The sequence below is a fragment of the Ilyonectria robusta genome, assembly GCF_021365365.1.
Source record: "Ilyonectria robusta strain PMI_751 chromosome Unknown BGZ61scaffold_87, whole genome shotgun sequence".
Taxonomy (NCBI): Eukaryota; Fungi; Ascomycota; class Sordariomycetes; order Hypocreales; family Nectriaceae; genus Ilyonectria; species Ilyonectria robusta.
In genome coordinates, this window is record NW_025764521.1 from 35,130 (window position 1) to 56,724 (window position 21,595).

Consider the following 21,595-nt stretch of genomic DNA (forward strand, 5'->3'; position numbering starts at 1 on the left):
TTTGACGAAGTCGAGGACATGTAATCCCGTCTCTCGGGGCCGTTGGCCTTCGGGAGGAAGAAGTGGAGGGGGTGGACAGTTTCGTATGAATTGCACGGCGGGTGTCATTGAGAACTCTTTAGTGCTATCCATATCATCGTGTTGCAGTATTACAACTCGTCCATCTAAATGAGAGGACGAATGAGGGCAGTAGATGTAATCGCCCCGTGAAATGTCGACAATGCACTACGCCGTACCTTAGGAACGCAGGGCGGAACCGCCTGGTGCTCAGCACCTTGAACCCACTGGCTCTCATATCAGCCGATCCAGGTTGCTGGATTTGTGGGAATCTCAACGGAGACAGCCAAATACCTCTACGTAATAGCTGACATACAGTTGATGCCATGGTTTTAGAATGAATTTTCGTCCGTTTTCGGAACTTCGGCCGAAAATGTTGAATGAGTAATTATGATCGCCATTCTGACGGAGTTATTATATAACGAGGCCGAGAGGTGCCACCTCCCGGCGACCTCCACCTCTGGGAATGCCGACGGTGAATCATTGAAGCTTATTACGCTTAAGAAGAAATGCGGATAGGGCGCGCTTGCTAACTTGTTTCCGGATTCCATTACTTCTATATTCCCACATATCACCCATCAAACACTCACTTCCCTCTACCTCTTCGTACATTTATTAGCTAAGCTTAGTGGGATATAACTGGTCTGCTTAAAGGCCAGATTCTCTCCAAATATTTTATTAAGTCCTTAGCATAACGATCCAACCGAGTATATTAACTAGCTGGGCGATTATGTAATGTGTATCCTAAAACAGGGTAGGAAAAAGAAACGAGAGAAGGATGGGAAGGCCCAGGAACTCAAGTTCTTGGGCTCATCTTGGACTTTAGTGCTTGTGTTAATTGGTCGAGAGTGTGAATCGAGACCCCCCCTCGAGCCCAGCACTTTACATTAAGTTTGGGTGAGCCAAGCCTTTGCTAGAAACTCTTCCACATCCTGCAGGAGGGCTTCAGGCTGCTCCAGTGCCGCGAAATGTCCACCCTATAGATATTGTATTAGTACGTATGGTAAGATAAGCAGGTGGTAATTACGGTGCAAACTCAAAATTCGGACGATACGTGCCTTGTCATGTCTCTTATAGAACGCCAGGTTGGGATAGATCTGCTCCGCCCACGCTTCGGGCACCAGAATGTTCTCTGCCGGGAACACCGAATACCCGAACGGCTTTTCCTTGGATGTTGGGACTGAGAAGAACCCCCCCGAGGACGCAGAAGCTGCCAGGGCACGGTACGGATACAGACTCCTCGGGAAAGTGTCGGTGTACCAGTAGAAGCTCACTAGTGTTAGAATCGTTTCAAGAGGTAGAGGATATCGCTGATCGGGCCACTCGATGAGTTTTTCGCCAATCCTGAGAAGGGTCAGCCACGGTTTCAAGCCAAGACCCGCGGGGTAGCTTACCAGGACAATAGCGCAAGAGGGCTTGAGGAGAGGGCTAGGCCGATGGTGGAGGGTCGCTGGCCGTGCTCTAGGATGTACGCCGAGCCAGTCGTGCTGAAGTTCAGCATGCGCTGGACATGATCTACTTCCTCCTGCGTTAGGTTATCGGAGCTGAGGAGTTCATCCGGGGACGAAGGAGCCAGCATATTGACTATAGCTCGTTAGTGAAAGCCCAAGCACCAAGTTCCTCTTCATAATGGGGGTGACTTACTGTGAAACGCTTTGCATGTCGAGTATTCGGCACACAAAATCCGAGCCAGAAAGCTTCCAATGTCGCCTCCCTGGACAGCAAAGCCGTCGCCAAACCCAAGGTCTGCCATCAATTGATGCAAGAGGCGCGCTGCTGCGTCTAGCGTGAGCTCCACATGTGATGGGCCGCCAGAGAGTCCGTAGTGCGGGAGTGAAGGTACAATAATGTGGTAGGGTAGGGTCTCCGGGGTATATTTCTTGCGGAGCAGGTCCAGCATGGGGAGAAACTCAAGGAACGACCCGGGCCAACCGTGAAGGAACAGGAGTGGAATCGCGTCCTCCTTGGTAGAGAAGAGAGCAGCGAAGTGAAGGGTGGTAGCTCCGACGTCGGCGTCATTGACGGTGAATTTGAAGTTGGGTACCGAGTTAATGCGCTTCTCTTGCTTGCGCCAGTTGAGCTTGAGCCAGGCCTGTTTCGCCCCGGCAAGCCAACGCCGTGTCGTGCCAAACGTCGAGTCGCCGCGGTCGTCGTACCATGTCTTGGAGCCTACTTTCGACACGGTGAGGATGGTTTGGAATTCCCTGATATGTTCGTCGGGTACTCGAAGAGTGAATTTATCCAAAGCTGTCGCTGCGGCCCGGGGAGGGGAGCTGAAGGCCGAGGCGACTGCCAAGGACGCGAAGCACACGAGAAGGTTCCCGCACCGCATATTGTCAGTGTCGCTTCAGCGTTGCGTTGACATCACGAGAGGGGACAAGAAAGCGGCCGAACGCGAATAAATACAACGGAACGGTCATCTCAGCATCACTGGTACGGAAGTGACATGACAGGCAATGATCCCTGAGGATTATTGCGGAGCGGGAAATAGAAGATTTGGTGTTCTCGTATTGCTCTCCGCCGCTCCGCAACATCGGGACTTTCGACCCTGAGACGCCGAACAAATATCAATTCACGTAATAAAAGCCGGCCGATTAGTCATATTCAACTCGATATATGGCTTTACAATATTAAGCTTTGGCCCGCTCAAAAATTCCGGAACATCTCCATCCCACTATATTACACCGAGTGGGATACTAGGATCATGATAATTAATAACACTAAGGGCGGAACCTTCTTTTACGGCGCCCGAGACGGACCAAAGATTTTAGTACAGCTACACAATCTCTCCAGTTACCATTCCGTTTTAATAATTATCCCCATAAAGGTTAATATCTTGCCGTCGTCAATTCACGCACGTGCTGAGCCAGGCATGCGGATGCCACGGCAACAGAACAGTAGCTATATCCCTTAACTTCAACGAGTCGGGAGCCAACACGAACACCCTCCGCTTTCTTTGCGGACTTCAGAGGACAAATTGGATCGTACGTTGTCAACAAGATCAACAACGGGTGGGCCGTCACCGCACGACTCCCTGGCTTGAAGTTGTGCGTTCGCGGGATCTGCCATTGTTGCCTGGCATAGTATACTTGGTCCTCGGAGAAGGCGAACGAAGATGAATTGTTTCTTTCCTTAGTAGCTGATTATATTAATTCCGGCGCTTATAATAAACGCAGGGACCATTTGACATCACTTATACACTTCCTCTGATTCAAAGTATTATTGCCGGTCGTCCGCCTTGGTGCTTTGCGGACTTTTGCGGAATTTGAGACATACTGTGCACAATTTCATCATGATTCGGCACTCTGCTTGCAAACCAGCAATACTCGGACTTTAAGGGTGGATCTGGCGCTTATACGAAAGCGAATATCCGGAAGCGGCTCAATGTAACTACCCGGTCGGCCAGTGTCACGCCGAACCCAACTCAAATGGCCTGAGAGATGAGAGAAGCCCAGACTTCACACCTTCTTGTCGTGATGCCGTGCAAGCAGAATGTTGCTTTCTTTCTCCGAGCTCCTTTTCGCAGCCTAGGCGGAGGGTGTCAGCTGCACTTTTAGCTTTCCCCATTAGACAGCGTTAATGAGACGGGATGAGTAATAAAGGAACAAATAAAGTTGGAGTTTCCATAAAGGGTTGGCATCTTCTCGCTCATCACATCAAGCCCTCTCTTCACTCTCCCATCGCTCCAAATCTCAAGTTCCAAACGACACCACACTCAACATGACTGCCTTCAGATTCGATCCCGAATATCTCAAGGCCATCGAGCCAACTCGAACAGGCGCCAAACCGCCCCTTTTCAAGACTGCCCTTGAAATCCGCGAGTTTATCAATCCCATCATGGTTCAGATCCTAGGCGCGTCCCCCTACCCATCCAGCATCAAGGAAACTATCTTCACGCTCCGCAGCTACGATGGAGTCGAGATCCAAGTCACGCGCTTCGCTCCCGACAAGGCCTCGGCCTCCATAAGCCCTACACCGGCTGTTATCTACGCCCACGGCGGTGGCCTTGTCGCGTGTAACGTCAAGATCTACGCTCCTCAGATTGCCCGCCTCGCTGACGATACCAACCTTCCCTACTTTGCCGTGAGCTACCGCCTGGCCCCTGAGAACCCGGCCCCCTGCGCGGCGGAAGACTGCTACGCCGCACTCCAGTACGTATCCGAGCACTCCAAGGAGCTCAACGTCGACCCCACCAAGATAGCCCTCCAGGGAGACAGCGCGGGCGGCGGCGTTGCTGCTGGTACAGCTCTCATCGCCCGAGACCGCCAGCTGAGCCCGCCCCTGGCGAAACAGATCCTCATCTACCCCATGCTGGATGATCGCACCGAGCTCCCTGCAAATGATCCCATGCTTGAGTTCTTGTCCTGGCGGTCGAACGACAACATCCTCGCCTGGAATGCGTACGTCGGCGAAGATAACCGCGCAAAGCCCAACGCCGAGATCTCGCCATACGCCGCCCCAGCGCGAGCAAAGAGCCTGCGGGGCCTTCCACCCACGTATATTGATGTTGGAACGCTGGACCTGTTCAGAGACGAGGATATTGCATATGCTGCCCGCTTGGCTAAGGATCATGTCGAGGTTGAGTTTCACCTGTGGCCTGGTCTTCCTCATGGATTTGAGGGTGTTACCACTACAAGTTGGTATAAGATATCCTATGAGAGCCGTCTCAGCGCACTCAGTCGGATTGGTATTTATTCGAGTAAATAAACTATAATTTAGCTTATAAAATCTTATGAAATCATTATAGGCATTTGTTGGATGATGACCCTGTATGACGAAACCTCGGATAGATTGATGTTGAACGTAGCCCACAGCCGCGGGTCTCGCGGTTGTGGCCTCAGGCAGCCAGGGCCCGAGGATTATCGTAATAATTCGACACATTCGTCATCGGTAGCGTCTTGGCAATCTGTAGGAAACCCCAGACTCTACGCTCCATAGAGTATAGCGGCCCGACAGTTAAATTGCCAAACTCAAGTGACTCAAGCCCTCGAACGCTTATCGTGGAAAGCATTGCTGCTAATAGGATGAGATGGGATCATCGTACAGGATTGAGTTTTTACTGTTGTACCCCGTTGTAAGCCTCCCATGTGGGCACGGCCCCTATACTTAGTGGGCACGGCCTCCTATAGTCCTACTATCGTACAATACTTTGAGGGTTGGAAGGGGCATCGTGGAAGCCTTACTTTTGGGTTCTAGCCAGACTTACCCCCTTCTAGCTCTGAAAATTCAACCTGATGCTCCTGGTATTGTCGACTTTGAACCCAAGGCCGATATTGCCATCTGCCCACCTCTTACTGACACCCATGGAGTATCCGGCAAGATAGACCAGGAAACTAGATCAGGCTTGTCTGTAGTCGAGGGGAAGATGAATCGATGGTGTCCTTGCTTACCCGACGGAGCCCTGAACTAAGCTAAAAGGCAATGTACCTTTAAACCACGACTAATGCTCATACTATCATCACCAGGAATCCTTACGTACGGAGGACGAGAATTAACATCCTCTCGACCGCAGAGATTTCGGGCGCTAACCTCAAATCAGTGCAGCCGGATTAAAGCTACGATCAGGAAATGGTGTTAATTTGTGCCGACTTTAAAGAAGCGTATGAGAAATGAATGGTTGGTCAAATTAGGAGCTTACAATATAATTCGATCACCCCTGGTTGGATAGCTCCCCATGCATCGACTAAAAGCCATCCCTTCTGGCAGCCAGTTTGTAGTTTTACGTTCGAGGTCGCCCCTGAAGGCAATGTGTCGGCAGCTCCAGTAGAGAGCAGGCAAGCACTTTACACCACTGTAAGCTCTGTTTACAGCAGTAGAAAGCTGTATTCTAAATCAAGTCCTGCAAGTACCGACTGCAGACATTATGAATCCATTTATCAGCGGCCCTATAGAGGATACGGTAATCACTTAACTTATCCTAGATATATAACACGGGTCCTCTATATAGAACCTACCTCTTTAGTAACTCTAGTTACAAGACTAGCCGGGCCTGCTATAGGTAGACTGACTTATCCTACCTGCAAAAGGAATCAGACCCATTATTACAAGTTGTACAGTGTATAGTACTGATTTGGTTGTAGACCTCGCCCTACTGAGGCTCATCATAGCCTACCCTGCCGACGAAGTCAACGATCCGATAGTTATAGCTCGACATACTCACAAACAGTGATACTGGATACTACCAGCCGAGATAACAATTAGAACGCACAGTCCCATGACCCCCTTGTCTTCGTTTCCCCCCGCGAAGCACTTCCTAACCTCTGGGCAGAGACTCCACAACTACCAAGTTCTCCGTCCTGATTTTAACCCCCTATGTGTTTGATTTTTTGTGGCAGAGAACCGCTCCATGGAGATAGCAAGGAATTTCGTGCTTGCTGTCCCAATAGAGGGTGGTTTTTGCAGTCTTTTCTTCCATTTGAGGATTGCTGCTACCACATCAGTGGCTCCTTTGTGAAAGCTACTCCCTACACCTTCAAGAGACATTCAATTAACACAATTTGGTTAAACACCTCTGTTTTGACGATGTATGGCGAAGTGATACATTGACCTGTTAAATAACACTTGAACGCACCCTAAAGAAACACCGTCCCCAGGAAGTGACGTGACTCCCACCCTTCCACTCCGGCTTATCGTGCTTCACTGCAGACCCCATCTAGTGGCTTCGGGCCTCAAAATCCATTCCCTGCCTGCTAGTAAAATTTGGTGCCCCAACATCCATGGATTTTGGAACAAACGCTTAAATGAGGTGAAGCTGTGAACCAATTGCTTAACCTTTAGGTAAAGTTAGCTGGCTGAAGATATTCCTTCCCATTCAACGTGGTCGTCATGGTGCCAGTAGCGTTAAAATCGTTCTTTGTAACGTCCATCACGATGTGGAAGCCACCCGGGCCGGTCTTCTTAGTGCCATTGATCTTGCCCGTCTGCACAATGTCCGAATACCAGTCATTTACAACCATCCACGTGCTTAGCGACGAAAATGTGATATCCTCGTATCCGTTGAGTATCGTCTCTCCATCATCAGACAAGTTGTTAAATTCGACTCTTACCCGGTTGGGACTATTGGAACCAGCCGGAGCAAAAAGGGCAATGCTCGCCTTGCCGCAATATTTGCCAGTGTATGTGTAGTTACCGGGGGCAAAGCCGCCGCGTGCAGGTATATTCATGCCTGGGGTGTATGGTGTTGCCCAGGGGATTACATCAGGGCCCATCTCGAACTTGGGCACTGGGTACGGAGTGCGGCTGGTAAATGTGGCCATCATGAAGCGGGTGGTGCGGCCATCGGGTGCGTTTGATACTGGGCACGGGAGCGGATTCGCACCTCCACACGCGGGAGTCTTGACAAGAGTTTGGTAGTACATAAGTCTTGTACCATCGAGAGAGAAATGCGGGTCGGCTCTGGCGTTCCAGTTAGGGTCATTGATGGCTCCGTTACTGCCGTCGCCTGCTGCGTTGATTTGCTGGCCGAAGTAATCGCCACGATCGCCGTACTTGTCAATCAGGATCGGTTGGAAGAAGCGCCGGAACCCGTTGTTGCGGACCGAAGAGCAGACAGAACTCGTCATCATGTCGCTCAGCGGCGGAATGCTGCGCATGCCCGCCATGAACATATCTCTATCAGAAATACGCGTGTCCAATGCAGCAGTCCACTTGTCGTCGGCTGAGATATCCATAGGATCTACGTACTCTGGGTGCGCAGTCAGACGGCGAATAGCGCCTGTTTGGATATTGACGGCAAAGCCATCGAAGTTGCATGCCTCCCAAGGATAGCCGATGTAGATCAGCTCGTTACCACTGCCGCTGAAGCCGCGCAGCTCTCCAACTTCGATGGCCGAGAAGTTGAGTTTCGCTTTGCCGTCTTCCAGACTGAGAAGCCGCTTGCCATTCGCCGCGCGGATGAGGTTGACACTTGAGAGATCGTATCGTGGGGCCAGCGGAACTCCTGTAGTCGGGGCAGGATTGAATTCGAGCCGGCCATAGAAACCGTTTTGGTCACTGCCAGCGAAACTGTTCCAAGACAGGTGAGTGTCGTCGGGATGTAGGCGTAGCTCGCGCATAGAGCCGGACGGGCCCGAATCGTCAGCGGTTACAGGCCAGCGTATGGGGTAGATGAAGGTGTTCTTGGGCTTGACTAGGTTGCTAGTGACTGGGTAGCCGCCAGTATGGATAATGTTGGTGCCCACGAGAATCCTCTTCCCATCCTTGAAGACTCGGGGATAGTCTTGCAGCGCTCGATCAGTGCCGACTTGGTTCTCTGCCGGCACGCCACACGTAATGCACTTCCAAGGGTCGCCGTTCGGAAACAAAGTGTTGTCTGTTTTGATCAGAATGGTCTGTACACCGGTATAGATGCTCGCGGGGTGAGGTTCAGCCGGGGCGCCAGTGTAGTTGACGGTGGCGACGAGGGCTTTGCCATCCGGAGTGAAGGTGCCTCCCAGCGGCAGTGAATCGTCTCCAGTCAAAACAATTTTGATACAGCCCGTTCCTCGAGGGTTGAGCTTCTTCGTGCAAGCACCAACGTGGTCATCACTGATGGATGGCGGCAAGGGCATTTCGACAATCGAAATCGGCTCTGGCCGAGGCGGAGGAGGAAAAAGAGACGCTCCTGGGAGCTTACAAAATCCTTGTCCACCGGAGCTGCCTGCCGCTGTCCCAGTAATCCAGAGCGAAGCAGCCACGAGGCTTGCTAGACTGGGATGGTACATTTTCAAGCGTAAATGGGATGAGACGGGGAATTGGAAGAGCTATCGACAGTTTATATTGTGCGATTGGTGCTGTGAGGACTGGTGCTGTGCAAGGTTCTATGATGTTGCAACGCGCATCGCCGTCCTATTTATACACAACTCCGACCCGATTAAGCACTCGACTTAGTTATTCATTCTCTCATATTTCTTATTTCAGGCTAACATGAAATCCTTGTATTTGAGACTGGCTATAATTCGTCCGGTTGTGGTATCATTTGGCTCGCTGGGTGACTGGAGCGGATACGAGCAGCTTCACTACGCTTGCCCAACTTGCCGAGGTCGGGGCTGTACACTGTGATGTATAGGAATACAGACGCAGGAGAAAATAAGCATTGGTGCGGGATAGTAGTCCCGTGGTGCAATTAAAGAAGATCGAAGCGTCTCACGCAGGCTGAGCGACCCTCAGTCCGCCGGTCGTTCGACTCCAACTACTTGGTGGTTCTGTCACGCGCTTTCTCCGAGCCCTTGCTAATTAACCGGATACTCGTATTCTATACGGTGGACAGCCACATGGTGGGCCTGGAACCTCGTGGACACAGGGAACAGACATGGATTCTCCGCCTCGTTTTCCGACGGCTTCCCCGCTCGCGTTCTTAAGAGTCGAGGCCAATTAACAAAATCCGGGGTGCCGGTGAACCCGAGCAGCCGGCACTATGGGTCTCTCAAGTTGGAATAGCAAGAAGCCTGAAAACAAGCCTGCCCTCGAATATTTGGCACCCCTGACTGAGCGGCCGAGGTATTGACTGGTGCGGTTCAACTGACGCCACTGGCTGTTGGGAGTGCGGGAGACAATCAGATGATTCCAGATCATTGCAGTCTGTCGGAGAACGGCGGAAAACCCTGGCTTGCCCATAAACTAGCTTACCCAAATTAGCCGAGTCCGCTCATTCGCTAGAGTCGATCACGATGGCTTAGGTTGTTTTCTAGAGCATTTTATGTAGGGGTTAATACAGGGCTAGGCTCATCGGGCCTCTTTACCCCATATTCCGAGTGCTAGAAAGGACAATTCGTGCATGAGCCCCACAGAGTGGCATGGACTGGGATCTCCGTGTTGATTATCGGGATATATATATTATCGTGCATCACCCGACTTACCCCGGATTCAGCAACCAACTTCCCCAGACTTCTTTTTTCTTCTCAAACTCATCGGTTCTCTATTTCTCAACTCCATCTCCCTTGCGTGCCATATAAAATCTGGCCATGTCCAAGCATAACAATGCCGGCGACGTCGCTGCAGCCTCTGAAGTCAAGCGGCTGCTTGGCGAAGACTTAACGCCATGGTACAAGAAACCCAACCTGCTCAGGCTTTACTTGTTGCTCATCCCAGCGGCTCTGGGCGTCGAGATGACCACCGGTTATGACGGGAGCGTTTTGAACGGTTTGCAAGCGGTTGACCTGTGGAATGAGCACTATGGAAACCCACACGGTGCAACCCTTGGTGTCATGACATCGTCTCTGGCCATCGGTACCGCCTTCGGCGTCCTATATATGCCCTTTTTCAACGACCGATATGGTCGCAGGTTTTGTGTTATTCTGGGCTCCGTCATCGTCGCCATTGGGGTGGTTCTTCAAACCTGTGCCGTCAATGGTAGGTGTCGAGTTGGACAACTCTTGTCTTCCGTATCTCTCGCTAACTCGAATCAGTCGGCATGTTTATCGCCTCCCGTATCATCATGGGTCTTGGATCCCCCCTCTCCCTTGCTGGCGCTGCACAGCTTGTTGTCGAACTTGCCTATCCCAAAGAACGATCTACTATTGTTGGCTGTTTCCAAGGTACTTGGTATGCTGGCTCTATCCTCGCTGCGGGAGTCACACTTGGCACCTACAATTGGACGACCCATTGGAGTTGGAGGCTTCCCACTCTGCTTCAAATTCTTCCGTCATTATTTACGATCGCTTTCATCTGGTAAGTCGCTATGTGTGCAATTCTTGACGTAAGTACCCTCAAGTGCTAACATTTGCCAAGGTTCGTCCCAGAATCTCCCCGTTGGCTTATCTCCAAGGACCGTCACGACGAAGCTCTTCAGATCCTGATCAAGTATCATGCTGAAGGTGACGAATCGTCGAACTTCGTTGCCGCAGAGTTCTTTCAGATCCGAGAGACTTTGCGAAAAGAAAAGGAAGCCTCTACCAATCCCTGGAAAGATCTTGTCAGCACCAAAGCCAACCGACACCGAGTATTCGTCGCCATCTGTGTTGGTTTCTTTACTCAATGGTCTGGAAACGGGCTGATCAGCTACTACCTGGCAAAGATCCTTGCTCTAGTTGGCATCACGGCTCGGTCCACACAGAACCAGCTCAACGTGGGGATCAACTGTTGGAACCTGGTTACTGCGTTGTGTTCTAGTTGGATGGCTGGCTGGGTGTTGCGCCGCAGGCAACTGATGTCCGCATATATCGGCATGACAACCCTCTTCGCCTGCTATACAGCTTGTTCTGGTGTATATGCTGAAGATGGCAGCAACAAATCCGCCGCCATTGCAGTCGTTGCGCTGATATTCCTGTTCAATGCCAGTTACAACCTCATGCAGCCCTTCCAATATCTCTATATTGGCGAAATCTTTCCATTCATTCTACGGTCCAAAGGCATCGCTGTCATGCAAATGTCTGTGCGACTCGCTTCTGTCTTCAACCAATTTATCAATCCCATTGGAATGGAAAACATTGGGTGGAAGTTCTTTCTCGCCTATGTTGTATGGTTGGTCATTGAGACTACTATCGTCTACTTCTTCTTCCCAGAAACACAAGGACCCAGCCTGGAGGAAATGGCGCTTGTTATGGAAGGCGACAAGGCTGCCGTGGAAGTTGTCAGTTCCAAGGCTGCCGCAATCGAGAAAGAACGGGTTTGACATGTTTTTACAACAGATGTTGCTGGTTGAGACCTGTGTTGCGACAGGTCGGGGATTTTCTATTCTCAAATGTGGATACAAGTGCATTTTGTCGGCAGTGCCATGATCTTCAAGTACTTCATACTCGCAGCCCTTGTCTTACTTAGTGGTCCAAGAAGAGTAGGAATACTACAGTTTTTCAGTATTATGGCCTGGCGCAGGCTGCCTGCCTTGGTGACTAGCAATATTTCGAACCTCGTACGGCGTTACCAAATGTGCCATTTATATACTCCTGTAAACTTCTCTGTATGTACATTTATTCGTCATATCCGCTGTGACTGGGCATCAGTTAAGTTTTAAGTGCTTGTCTGCCGCTCTCCCAATCACAATAAAACTTGATCATTAATAAAAATACTAGGTTTAAACTTCTAACCGCTGTTCTTATTGACTATACTAGCTGGAGAGAAGTGGTAAACTCAAAGGGTGTCGAAGATAAACGATACTGCTCAAAGGGCGGCGGTCCACAACTGCCAGACCCCAAGCCATGCTGAACATAGTCAAGGTTCAATATGTTATCCTTAGCTTCCAATAGCTCATGCGGATGTCTTGCCTGGTCTAAATCCTCCGTTGTATGCCTTCTCAGAGAGAAGCTGAATGGCGTCTGCATGCGCGCCTCGAGGCATGTTCCACTCTGAGCGGATCGAAATCGAGCCCAAAACACGTCAGTCCGGTTCCCATTCTCTTGTGGCCACTCGTAAACTGTCTGTAGCTGGTCCAAGGAAGCATTCCATGTGCCGAATCGAGCCGAGTCCTTTTTATCACGGTACGACTCGCCAGGACCCCGTCCGAACCAGGTTGCCTGGCTGTAGTCTTTTGGCAGCGCCAGCGTGAGACCAATACGGGGAATGAATTCAGGGTGTGCTCCAGAGAAGCTCCCTTTTGTATGGATTGTTAGGCCGTTCGCCGTGACGTGGAAGCTCATGGTTGCATCGCATGCCCACTCGAGAACTGGAGGTGCCACCCTGACCGACACATTCAAGCTCACAGCTCCATCCTCGACGACTCTCCATTCAGCCTTTTTGATGTGCATCTTTGTTGCCATGAGGAAAAGCTTCTTCCACTCGCCTCCGTTACCACGTGCTCCAAGGTCATTCTGTGTTAGAGCGCGGTATATGCCAAGTTCGGGCCCTCTGTTCACGATGGTTTCTGCTTCTCTAGACCACTGTAAGCCCCCACGTACCAAGTCGAAGATGAAGCAAGACTTGGACGATGGGAATTCTATCAGCAGCCGCCCAGGCAGTTCTCGAATGGTAGCTTCTCCCTGCTCTGCTGAAAGCACCGGCCCGAGGCGAAGAACTTGGTCGTTTTTGTACAGGGGAACCTGACTCCAGGCAACTTCATGACCCTTCGCCGCCCACGCCGTGTTGTTTCTGAGGCGCAGGCTGATCTCCAGCCATGAGGGCTCGGTGTACTGATCTAGAGGCAAAGGGACGTCGATGAGCTTGGACTGCCCTGCCCTGACCACAGGCAGCTGTAAGATGGTGGGCTCACTGTTGCCAGACTCTTTCACGACGTGCCACATCGCCGACAGATGGCTCAAATCACTGAAGTCATAGTGATTGGTGATCTCGAGTTGCTGGCCAACTAGCTTGACTGTGACGGGCTCAATGACCTTCTTGTACTCCGTCAGACCGGGCCCTTCAGTATGATTGGACCAGGTAAGGCCATCCAGGACAAAGTCGCCATCGTTGGGGTAGTCTCCAAAGTCTCCACCATAGGCGTAGTATTCCAAGTCGCCTTCTTTCTTTAGGAGGCCATGGTTGCACCATTCCCAAATAAAGCCCCCCTGTAGCTGCTTCTCAGCCCTATAAGCCTCAATGTAGTCGGATAAGCCGCCTGGTCCATTTCCCATGGCATGGCCGAACTCGCATTGAATTAATGGCTTGTCTATCCTTTCGGAAGCAAGTTTGCGCAGTTCATCAACCGGCGTGTACATGACACTGTACAAGTCTGCTGTCACCGCCTGTCGGTCGCCTTCGTAATGCACCGGGCGTGTTGAATCTGCTTTCTTGACCCAGTGGTACATGTCGGCGAGGTTTCGGCCGTACGATGCCTCATTGCCCAGAGACCACATGACAATGGAAGAGAAGTTCTTGAATCGCTCGACGAGATGCAAAGCGCGATCGAGGTAAGCCTCGCGCCAATCAGGGTTGTCAGACGCCCATTTTGCCGAGAGTGCAAAGGCCCGGATCATGACTTGGGTACGTGTCATGGACAAAGCCTCCTTGGCTGAAATGTTGTTTCTCTCAATAGTCAAGAATCCATGTGTTTCAAGGTCTGCTTCGGCCATGACGTAAAGACCCAATTCATCGCATACCTCGTACAAGCGCGGATCATTTGGCTGATGCGAACAGCGGACGGCATTGATGTTGCTCCTCTTCATCAAGAGCAGATCTGCTCGCATGGATTCGTAGGGAACGGCCCTGCCAAATCGCGGATGATGCTCGTGCCTGTTGACGCCGTAGAAAATCACAGGCTTCCCGTTGATGAGCATGTTGCCGTCCTTCAGTTCAGAGCGGCGAAATCCTACGCGTTGGGGAATTACGCGACCGTTGAAGGATAGAGTGAGAGTGTACAGAGCTGGATCCTCAGCGGACCAAAGCCTGAGAGCTGTCCCCGACACATGAATTGTGCTTGTCCCAGACGCTTCAATATTATCCTTTCTGACTAAGGATCCATCTGGACCGCGGAGCTTGAGGATAATAGTGCCGGTCGCTTGCCCTTGTACCTTCACGCTCGTACGTAGGGTAGCGGTGGAAAATGCGTCGTCTAGTTCTGGAATGGAGCTGAAATCGACGATGCAGTCTCGGGGGAATGAGACGAGATAGACGTCTCTGAATATACCGGAGAGTAGCCATTGGTCTTGTCGCTCGAGGTATGATCCGTCGCAGAACTCGTAGACGCGGACGGCCAAGGTGTTTTGAGAGGCCTTCAAGTATGCCGTGATATCAAACTCGCTGGCATTGCGGCTTCCCTGGCTATAGCCGACCTGCTGCCCGTTGACCCAGACGTGAAACGCACTGTCGACGCCTTCAAACCGAAGCCGAACCTGATGACTGGTCCATTCTGGTGGAAGATCGAATTGACGCCAGTAAGAGCCAGTCTCATTGAGATGTGGAACATTTGGAGGGTCAACTGGGAAAGGATAGTTGACGTTGGAATAAAGCGGCCTCCCATATCCCTGGAGTTGCCACATGCCAGGTACGGCGATGTCGCTCCAGAGTGCAGGATCTTGGTCTACCCATTCTGGGGCCTCGAAAGGCGACTGGTCGTGCCGAAATTTCCATGTACCATTGAGCGAACGCCACTCACTCAGTTGGCGTTCAAACGTCAATGCCGCTTCTTCGGTGGAGTAGGAGAAGAAATGGGCTCTCGCTGGCAATGTGTTCCGATGGATAACCTCACGATTATTCCAATCTGGCTGGCTCCTGGGAAACGACATTACTACGGAATGTAAAGGAGTATGAGAGATTGGTGCCACAAATACATAAACAAACGATAAGAAGGTGTAAGCTTTCTGAGGTCCGAGAACGCAGGACTGCAAGGTGTTCTGACGTACGACTTAGGCGTACTCACGCCGAAAGGCCGGGCAGTTGAAGTTCTTATAGTTGCAAAGCCGCCTCGCAGCGCACCAAAATCAAGGCAAATTCCAATTTCCACGGCTGTGGCCCATGGAATACAATATCCATCATTATAGGCCTTATCTCGGTTACACTGCTTCCGCGTGTTGCACTTGGCGATGTGACCCCGGTCCTCACTTGGTAGACTATGGCCTGGAAGGCTTTTAACCGCACGACCCCTCACGCAGAATCTAGATGATTGGCTCGCTGGCTCGGCGGTAAACTGTCGGAATTGAAAACGGCACTACACCTGACTACGACAAGGATTATATTGCGGAGACGTCATTGCGGAGTCGCGTATTCACGTATTGCGGAGCTGACAGCGACGAGCCCTTACGATGAATATTCTGGCGTCCAATCCGAGTTAGAGTCGTCTGCGGTCTTATTCGTGTAGAGCAGTGCGCGTGCCGCAGTCGGAAGCATCAGGCAAACCCGCTTCTTGCCAGCGAGCCTCACGGCCACTGATGTGGGATGTTGTAACCATGAAGGGCTATCATGTTCAGACATTCAGTGCATTCAGCGTGTTTATAATGAAATGTTACCAAGGAAAGCTAAAGATTTAATACATGCCCACGCAACATACAGGGTACCTCATCAAACAATGACCTAGACTGCTTGAGGACGAACTTGGGAGTGCCATTACCAAGGAAACAGAATCACGTGGTGACAATCCCACCGGAATAACTCATCCCCGCAAATACAGATGGCCAGAGGAGTCCAGTCCCCGCACTGATCTGCCAACAACCAAGCAACCAAGCACAGATGAACAGAACTTGCCGTGTTTGCCAGTCACCATATGTCCTCAGGTGGAGACAATTAGCTCCCGGGCCTGCCGCGTGGTAGATCAAACAATCATGAGGCCCTTGTCAGCTTGTCTCGCTTGCCGGTGAGTTCTCCCCAGAAGAGTACATTCCCAAGCCAGTGCGCTGACATGGCGTGGATGGCAGCGAGCGCCGGAAGAGATGTGAACGTCCCCGTCGAGGAACAAGTTGCAAATTTTGCATCAAAAGAAAACTTGAATGCTCAATGAGCCCCAAACTTGATGCCGAGTCGGACAAGGCCTATGGACTGCTCAAGCACCACCGGATTGACACTAACCTAGGTTCTGCATCAACTGGGCCTTTAAGTCAAGACTTGTCAGAAGAGCTGGTTAGGCTATACTTTCAGTATATCCAGGGTGGTTTTCCAAGTCTGTTCCATGAGCCTTCTTTCATGGCAGATGTCAGAAATGGGACAGTTCCCCCGATACTCTTTTATGGAGTCATTGGCCTTTCTGCTCGCTTTTCGCGGCACCCGAGTCTAAGCAACATTGACCCCTGGGAGCGTGGCAGACCCTACGTGAAAGAAGCGGAGAGAGTACTGGACCTGCACGTCGTGTCTTTGACGACAATCCAGGCTTGCATGTTACTGGGCTTGAATTTCGTTGTTGAAGGGGAGTCCCGGACAGAGTGCGTCTACTTTGCTATCGCTGCTCGGATGGCCTTGCTATTAGATCTGCCAAACGCCTTGACCAAAACTCCTCTTGAACAGGAAATTAACCGAAGAGGTAAGTAGAGAGTACGTATCCTTGAACTTCAGTGATAAAACTGAATCCTTCGGCAGTTTGGTGGTCAATAGTTACTACCGACACGTGGAACTCGGGCAGCCTCTGCCTGCCCAGAGCGGTTAATCCTCAAGACAGCGATCCATTGCCTGTGGATGAATGGACATTTGCAGAGATGAGCCCAGCTACACAATTTATCACAGACCCATCAGACGACGGACGGCTAAGCCAAACTGCAAAGCCTTCGCTATCAGCACTTGCTCGTCTCGTTAAGCTCAACAAACTTCTCTACGAGATCTACAAACTGAATGCCATCATCGTGGATGAGCGCTTGCAGATCGACTCGGTTGAGAGTCTGATAGAATCCCTGTCCGCCTCTCTCGACGAATGGTTGTCTAAGTTGCCCTCCCGGATGCAGTACACAGAGGCCAATATGTCATATTGGGCTGAACAAGGCTTCGGGCGTATCTTCTTAGCCCTTCACATCAATTACAACCATGCAGCGCAGCTACTCTTCTACCAATTTCTTGACTTCAGTCAAGCCGCCAATGGAGGCTACTCGCTTGATACAGCACAAACCTACGCCGACAAATGCAAACACCATGCTGCAGCGCTTTGCGAGCTCATCTACCAGGCGAGAGAGCAGCACGGCATCGACCTTCGATACACTCTCATAGGCCATGTACTTGTCATGACCTCAACAGTCCAGATACACAGCCTTCTATTCAGCGTGGACGAAAACAAGATTGCGCTCGCCAAGGTTCGTCTTGAGCGGAACTTTGAGATGATATCACGCCTTCACACATACTGGCCCAACGTGTCTGCTTCGTTCAGCAGACTTCGAACATTTCATAGTGCATGTTTGAAAAGCAGACACAGTCCATTCCGTCTAGACAGGTGGATGCTGCGATTTATGCTGGAGTTCTCTCAGCCCATAGACGAAAGGGACGAGGAAGTGGCGGCTGACCCTGAAGATTCAAAGCCATTTCACCAGTTGAAATACCTTATCGATCCATAGCTTCGCATAATCTGCGCAAATTGACAAGCCAGTCTCGATTTGGGACCTTTTGTATCGGTATGGCGTCTGTTTGAAGTTGTCGTCGTCACATGCTGCGAGAGGAGTTTCAGAAACAACCAACGGGACAGCCCTGGTCTGGTTACAAGGACCACCTACAATAGCTAGAATTTAAGTGCAACAGTCCGTCTCATATGATTCCTCTTGGTCGTGTGCTCGTTATAGAATCGCTTGATAAGACACTGAAAGCACTTATTTCTCAGAATTAGGCATGTCATATCATCCCAGTAGTTCAGACTCCATGCACAGCTACCCTCAGCCGGAGCTTTTCTAGCGCTCCTTTGACTCGTTTGCCTTCATATTGCCAAGTTTGGATGGTTTTGGTCTAACCTCAATTAATCAGACCCTAAAGGCCTGCCCACATGAATGTCTCCTGGAGCCGAAAAGTCTTTTGCAGTACTTCATCGTTGGGGTCGGCGCTAGTGGCGATGATGATGGCGTAATCTCCGGCTTCTGCTCTCCATTTAGAGTACTCCTCCGACCAGAAAGAAAGTGCATATTTATCAAGAGAGATAGTGCATGTCCGCTTTTCCCCCTTGGCAATACGAACTTTTTGGAATGCTTTCAGTTCCTTCCGTGGCCTTTGCACAGAGCATTCTATGTCGGACACGTAGACTTGGACGACTTCCGAGCCATCGTAGCTGCCGGTATTGGCGATGTCGACGCAGATTTCCATTACATGGTTTTCTTGCCCAATGAAAGTGCCAGGCACTCTCAGGTTTGAGTACTCAAACTTCGTATAAGATAGGCCGTATCCAAAGTAGAAGAGAGGAGGGCGATCAATCTTTTCGTAGTATCGGTACCCGACGAAGACGCCTTCACCATACACGATTTGCCGGTCAACCTTGCCAAAATTGAGAAAGGCTGGTGTGTCTTCGAGACGCTTGGGAAACGTCACAGAAAGACGGCCAGATGGGTTGACGTCCCCAAAAAGAACATCTGTAATCCCATGTCCCGTCTCCTGACCACCCAGCCAGACGTGAACAAGGGTGTTGGCATGGTCAATCCACGGCATCTGAACAGGCATCCCAGCCTGGATAATAACAACCTGCAGGCTTTAGTAATGTCGCTCTTCGCGGCCGCGTCAGCGTCAGAGAGCTTACAGTATTTGGGTTAGCTCGACAGACCAGCTCAATCATCCTGTTCTCTTGCCCCGGAAGAAATAGGTCTTTCCGGTCGGAAGCCTCATACTCATAGTCTGAGCTGAGGCCAGTCAGAATGACGGGTATGTCGACTTCTCGGGCCAATTTCACCGCGTCGGTTATGGCTTGATCCTCATCTCGTAGTTCCTGTCCGCCCAGTCGAACACCGCCTGGGGATGGCGGTCCACTAGGAGTAATAAGGACATTTGTCATGACTATGACAAGATCGTAATGTTGCCCCTCTTCAATGTCCAATTCGGCAAACCTTTCCATGGAAAGTTTATTGAAGCACGGCGTGTCGTCCGTTTTCTCTGGGTGGCTTTTCCAGAGCTCAATTATCTCTTCGTTGTTGATAGTCAGCCGTGCCTTGCCGCACACACTAAGCGCAAATCGATAGCGACAGGTTTTCTCGGGAATAAACGTTGACGTTATGCGAATGAAATGGGCGGCGGGCACATTCTCGAAAGCCATTTGGCTGAAATACATCGAAGTGTTTCTTGTAGTGGTTGAATGCAGGGATGGGGCTCCCTGGACGGTCGAGGGGTCATCACGAAACCACTCAAGGAGAAGTCCGGGTTCTTGCGAATGAGGAAGATAGAGCCCCGACTGTATCAATGGCGTCCACCTTCGAGCTATTACTAGTTAGCAATACCATCCCTTTGCATTTTCTGAGGAGGTGGTCACGAACTATAGCACCCCTGCTCGTAACGGATGTTTTCGTCGCCCAGCATCTCGGTGAATGCGTCCAAGGGGGTGTTGATGTAGAACGGGACTGCCTCAGAACTTCCTCCACCGCAATTGCCAGGGTTCCAGAAATGCTCGCCGATTAGTCCGCATTTAACGCTTGCTTTTCTTTCCAATGGGAGCACGTTGCTCTGGTTTTTGAGCAAGACGATGGAATCTGCCGTGACCTTCCGCAGTAGTGCTCGACTTTCCGCCGTGTTGCCATCCTCACCTTTGTCGCGACTTTCCCAAGCCCTTGTCCTGCGTATGAGTTTCAACAAATTCTTGACGGCCGCATCTACGGTCTGGACTGATACTTTGCGGCATTCCACTGCCGCCATAAGCTGCTTCCCCCTCCAGATACTAGGGCCAGGCATTTCCAAGTCGAGGCCCGCATTGATGGCCTCTGAAGTGCTATAAGTTCCCCACCAGTCGCTCATGACCAGGCCGTCGAATTTCCATTCGTGTCTCAGAACCTGCTGAATGAGAAATGGGTCCTCGCTGACGTGAAGGCCATTGACCATTTGGTAAGCGGTCATGATCGCCCACGGCTTCGACTTCGTCATTGCGACTTGAAAGGGCATGAGGTGTATCTCTCGCAGTGTGCGATGGGTCATGTGGACGTCATCTTCGGTTGCTTTTGTGGATTGATCGTGCGCCATGTAATGCTTGATACAGGCCCCGACATTGCGATCCTGGATGCCATTAACATAGTTTGCGGCCAAGGTACCGCTGAGAATTGGGTCTTCTGCAAATGCCTCGAATCCTCTCCCGATTAGAGGTGAACGTTGAATGCAAACGGTTGGGGCCAGAGCTACATGCACGCGTTTGCGTATGCCCTCATCGCCCAGTAGTTGCCCGATCCGATAGAGTAGGTCCACGTCAAATGTTGCGCCCATCGCAGTAGCTGATGGAAACTGGTATCCTGGTGGCTTCGGTATCTTAGCTGTTTGGTGTCCATACGGTAAAGTAAGACTACTCACGGGGTTGAAAAAGCGGCCGCCGCCTCCACGCAGCCCATGGGGACCATCGGAAGTCTATTTGCACGTTTCAGAAAGGCCGGGTTACCAATGAGCTTCAGTTGGAGGATCTTACTTGAAGGCTGGGAATGTTGAGCCTTTCCAATGAAGCGGTACTACAAGCACCAGCACCAGAAAGAAGGCCAACTTTCTCGGCGAGCGTAAGCTGGGCAATGATGCTATCAAGATCTTGGAACGTCATCTTGAACGGGGATTTTTAGCTTGATGGGGATGGGATATTTGGGAACTTGGTCCCAGTCAAACATGACGACTTTTATACTATAGCTGTGTCTAATCAAATCTCCTTGGCCACAGCCCGCCTATGGGTCATCGAATTGCAAGGCTTTGAACGCCGCCATCGCTGTATGCGCTGGGAAAATGGCAATTCGGTTGGCAATCCGCCCGTGGAACCGATTGCATGGTTCGTGTTTAACCGACCCATACACGTTCTTGACAGGTAGAAATGTCTTTATGATCCTTGCAATACCGGATCCGTGGGAGCGCGGAAAACTCGGCGGAATTGGAAGGCCTGCAGTAAATTGCATCACCGGACTGATTGCAGGGGTTCTATGATTTACCACCGCCCGTAGTGCTCGACTGAGTAAAAGTAGGTTAGCGCTGTTGCGGCAGGCTCAGTCACTACACGAGGATTATGCACGCTGTGCATAAATGCTGAGACGCTACTCCATGGGGCAGTGTCGTGCAATTCCGCAGCGTTTTCCGACGTCGATAATGGCACCACCAGCTGAGAGCTATCCATGGGGTGAAAATGTACAATTCCCGCCAC

At 51.0% G+C, this 21,595-nt stretch overlaps 8 protein-coding genes across 8 annotated transcripts; 3 read left to right on the top strand and 5 right to left on the bottom strand.

Moving 5' to 3' along the window:
- Window positions 1-944: 944 nt before the first annotated feature.
- Window positions 945-2,389, bottom strand: BGZ61DRAFT_542036 (Alpha/Beta hydrolase protein; the record flags this gene model as incomplete). Its single annotated transcript, XM_046255127.1, has 4 exons — window positions 945-1,034; window positions 1,107-1,401; window positions 1,452-1,641; window positions 1,702-2,389. The coding sequence occupies 4 exons, from the start codon at window positions 2,387-2,389 to the stop codon at window positions 945-947; spliced, it is 1,263 nt and encodes a 420-aa protein (XP_046093587.1).
- Window positions 2,390-3,777: 1,388 nt separating this feature from the next.
- On the top strand, window positions 3,778-4,764 carry BGZ61DRAFT_487675 (Alpha/Beta hydrolase protein; the record flags this gene model as incomplete). Its single annotated transcript, XM_046250006.1, has 1 exon — window positions 3,778-4,764. One exon carries the CDS (start codon window positions 3,778-3,780, stop codon window positions 4,762-4,764), a length of 987 nt encoding a protein of 328 aa, XP_046093588.1.
- A 505-nt stretch (window positions 4,765-5,269) lies between these two features.
- BGZ61DRAFT_487676 (uncharacterized protein) lies at window positions 5,270-5,919 on the bottom strand (the record flags this gene model as incomplete). The annotated part of the gene is made up of 5 exons (XM_046250007.1): window positions 5,270-5,390; window positions 5,448-5,468; window positions 5,533-5,581; window positions 5,696-5,794; window positions 5,907-5,919. The coding sequence occupies 5 exons, from the start codon at window positions 5,917-5,919 to the stop codon at window positions 5,270-5,272; spliced, it is 303 nt and encodes a 100-aa protein (XP_046093589.1).
- A 911-nt stretch (window positions 5,920-6,830) lies between these two features.
- BGZ61DRAFT_542038 (saponin hydrolase precursor) lies at window positions 6,831-8,606 on the bottom strand (the record flags this gene model as incomplete). The annotated part of the gene is made up of 1 exon (XM_046255128.1): window positions 6,831-8,606. The coding sequence occupies one exon, from the start codon at window positions 8,604-8,606 to the stop codon at window positions 6,831-6,833; it is 1,776 nt and encodes a 591-aa protein (XP_046093590.1).
- Window positions 8,607-9,998: 1,392 nt separating this feature from the next.
- Window positions 9,999-11,647, top strand: BGZ61DRAFT_375289 (general substrate transporter; the record flags this gene model as incomplete). The annotated part of the gene is made up of 3 exons (XM_046242396.1): window positions 9,999-10,374; window positions 10,443-10,704; window positions 10,765-11,647. 3 exons carry the CDS (start codon window positions 9,999-10,001, stop codon window positions 11,645-11,647), a joined length of 1,521 nt encoding a protein of 506 aa, XP_046093591.1.
- Window positions 11,648-12,074: 427 nt separating this feature from the next.
- BGZ61DRAFT_375288 (putative beta-galactosidase) lies at window positions 12,075-15,128 on the bottom strand (the record flags this gene model as incomplete). The annotated part of the gene is made up of 1 exon (XM_046242395.1): window positions 12,075-15,128. One exon carries the CDS (start codon window positions 15,126-15,128, stop codon window positions 12,075-12,077), a length of 3,054 nt encoding a protein of 1,017 aa, XP_046093592.1.
- A 916-nt stretch (window positions 15,129-16,044) lies between these two features.
- BGZ61DRAFT_435987 (uncharacterized protein) lies at window positions 16,045-18,052 on the top strand. Its single transcript, XM_046244009.1, has 3 exons — window positions 16,045-16,192; window positions 16,254-16,852; window positions 16,909-18,052. Exons 1-3 carry the CDS (start codon window positions 16,161-16,163, stop codon window positions 17,865-17,867), a joined length of 1,590 nt encoding a protein of 529 aa, XP_046093593.1. The 5' UTR covers window positions 16,045-16,160; the 3' UTR covers window positions 17,868-18,052.
- A 218-nt stretch (window positions 18,053-18,270) lies between these two features.
- Window positions 18,271-21,010, bottom strand: BGZ61DRAFT_375267 (glycoside hydrolase superfamily; the record flags this gene model as incomplete). The annotated part of the gene is made up of 4 exons (XM_046242392.1): window positions 18,271-18,972; window positions 19,028-19,698; window positions 19,755-20,730; window positions 20,885-21,010. 4 exons carry the CDS (start codon window positions 21,008-21,010, stop codon window positions 18,271-18,273), a joined length of 2,475 nt encoding a protein of 824 aa, XP_046093594.1.
- Window positions 21,011-21,595: the final 585 nt, after the last annotated feature.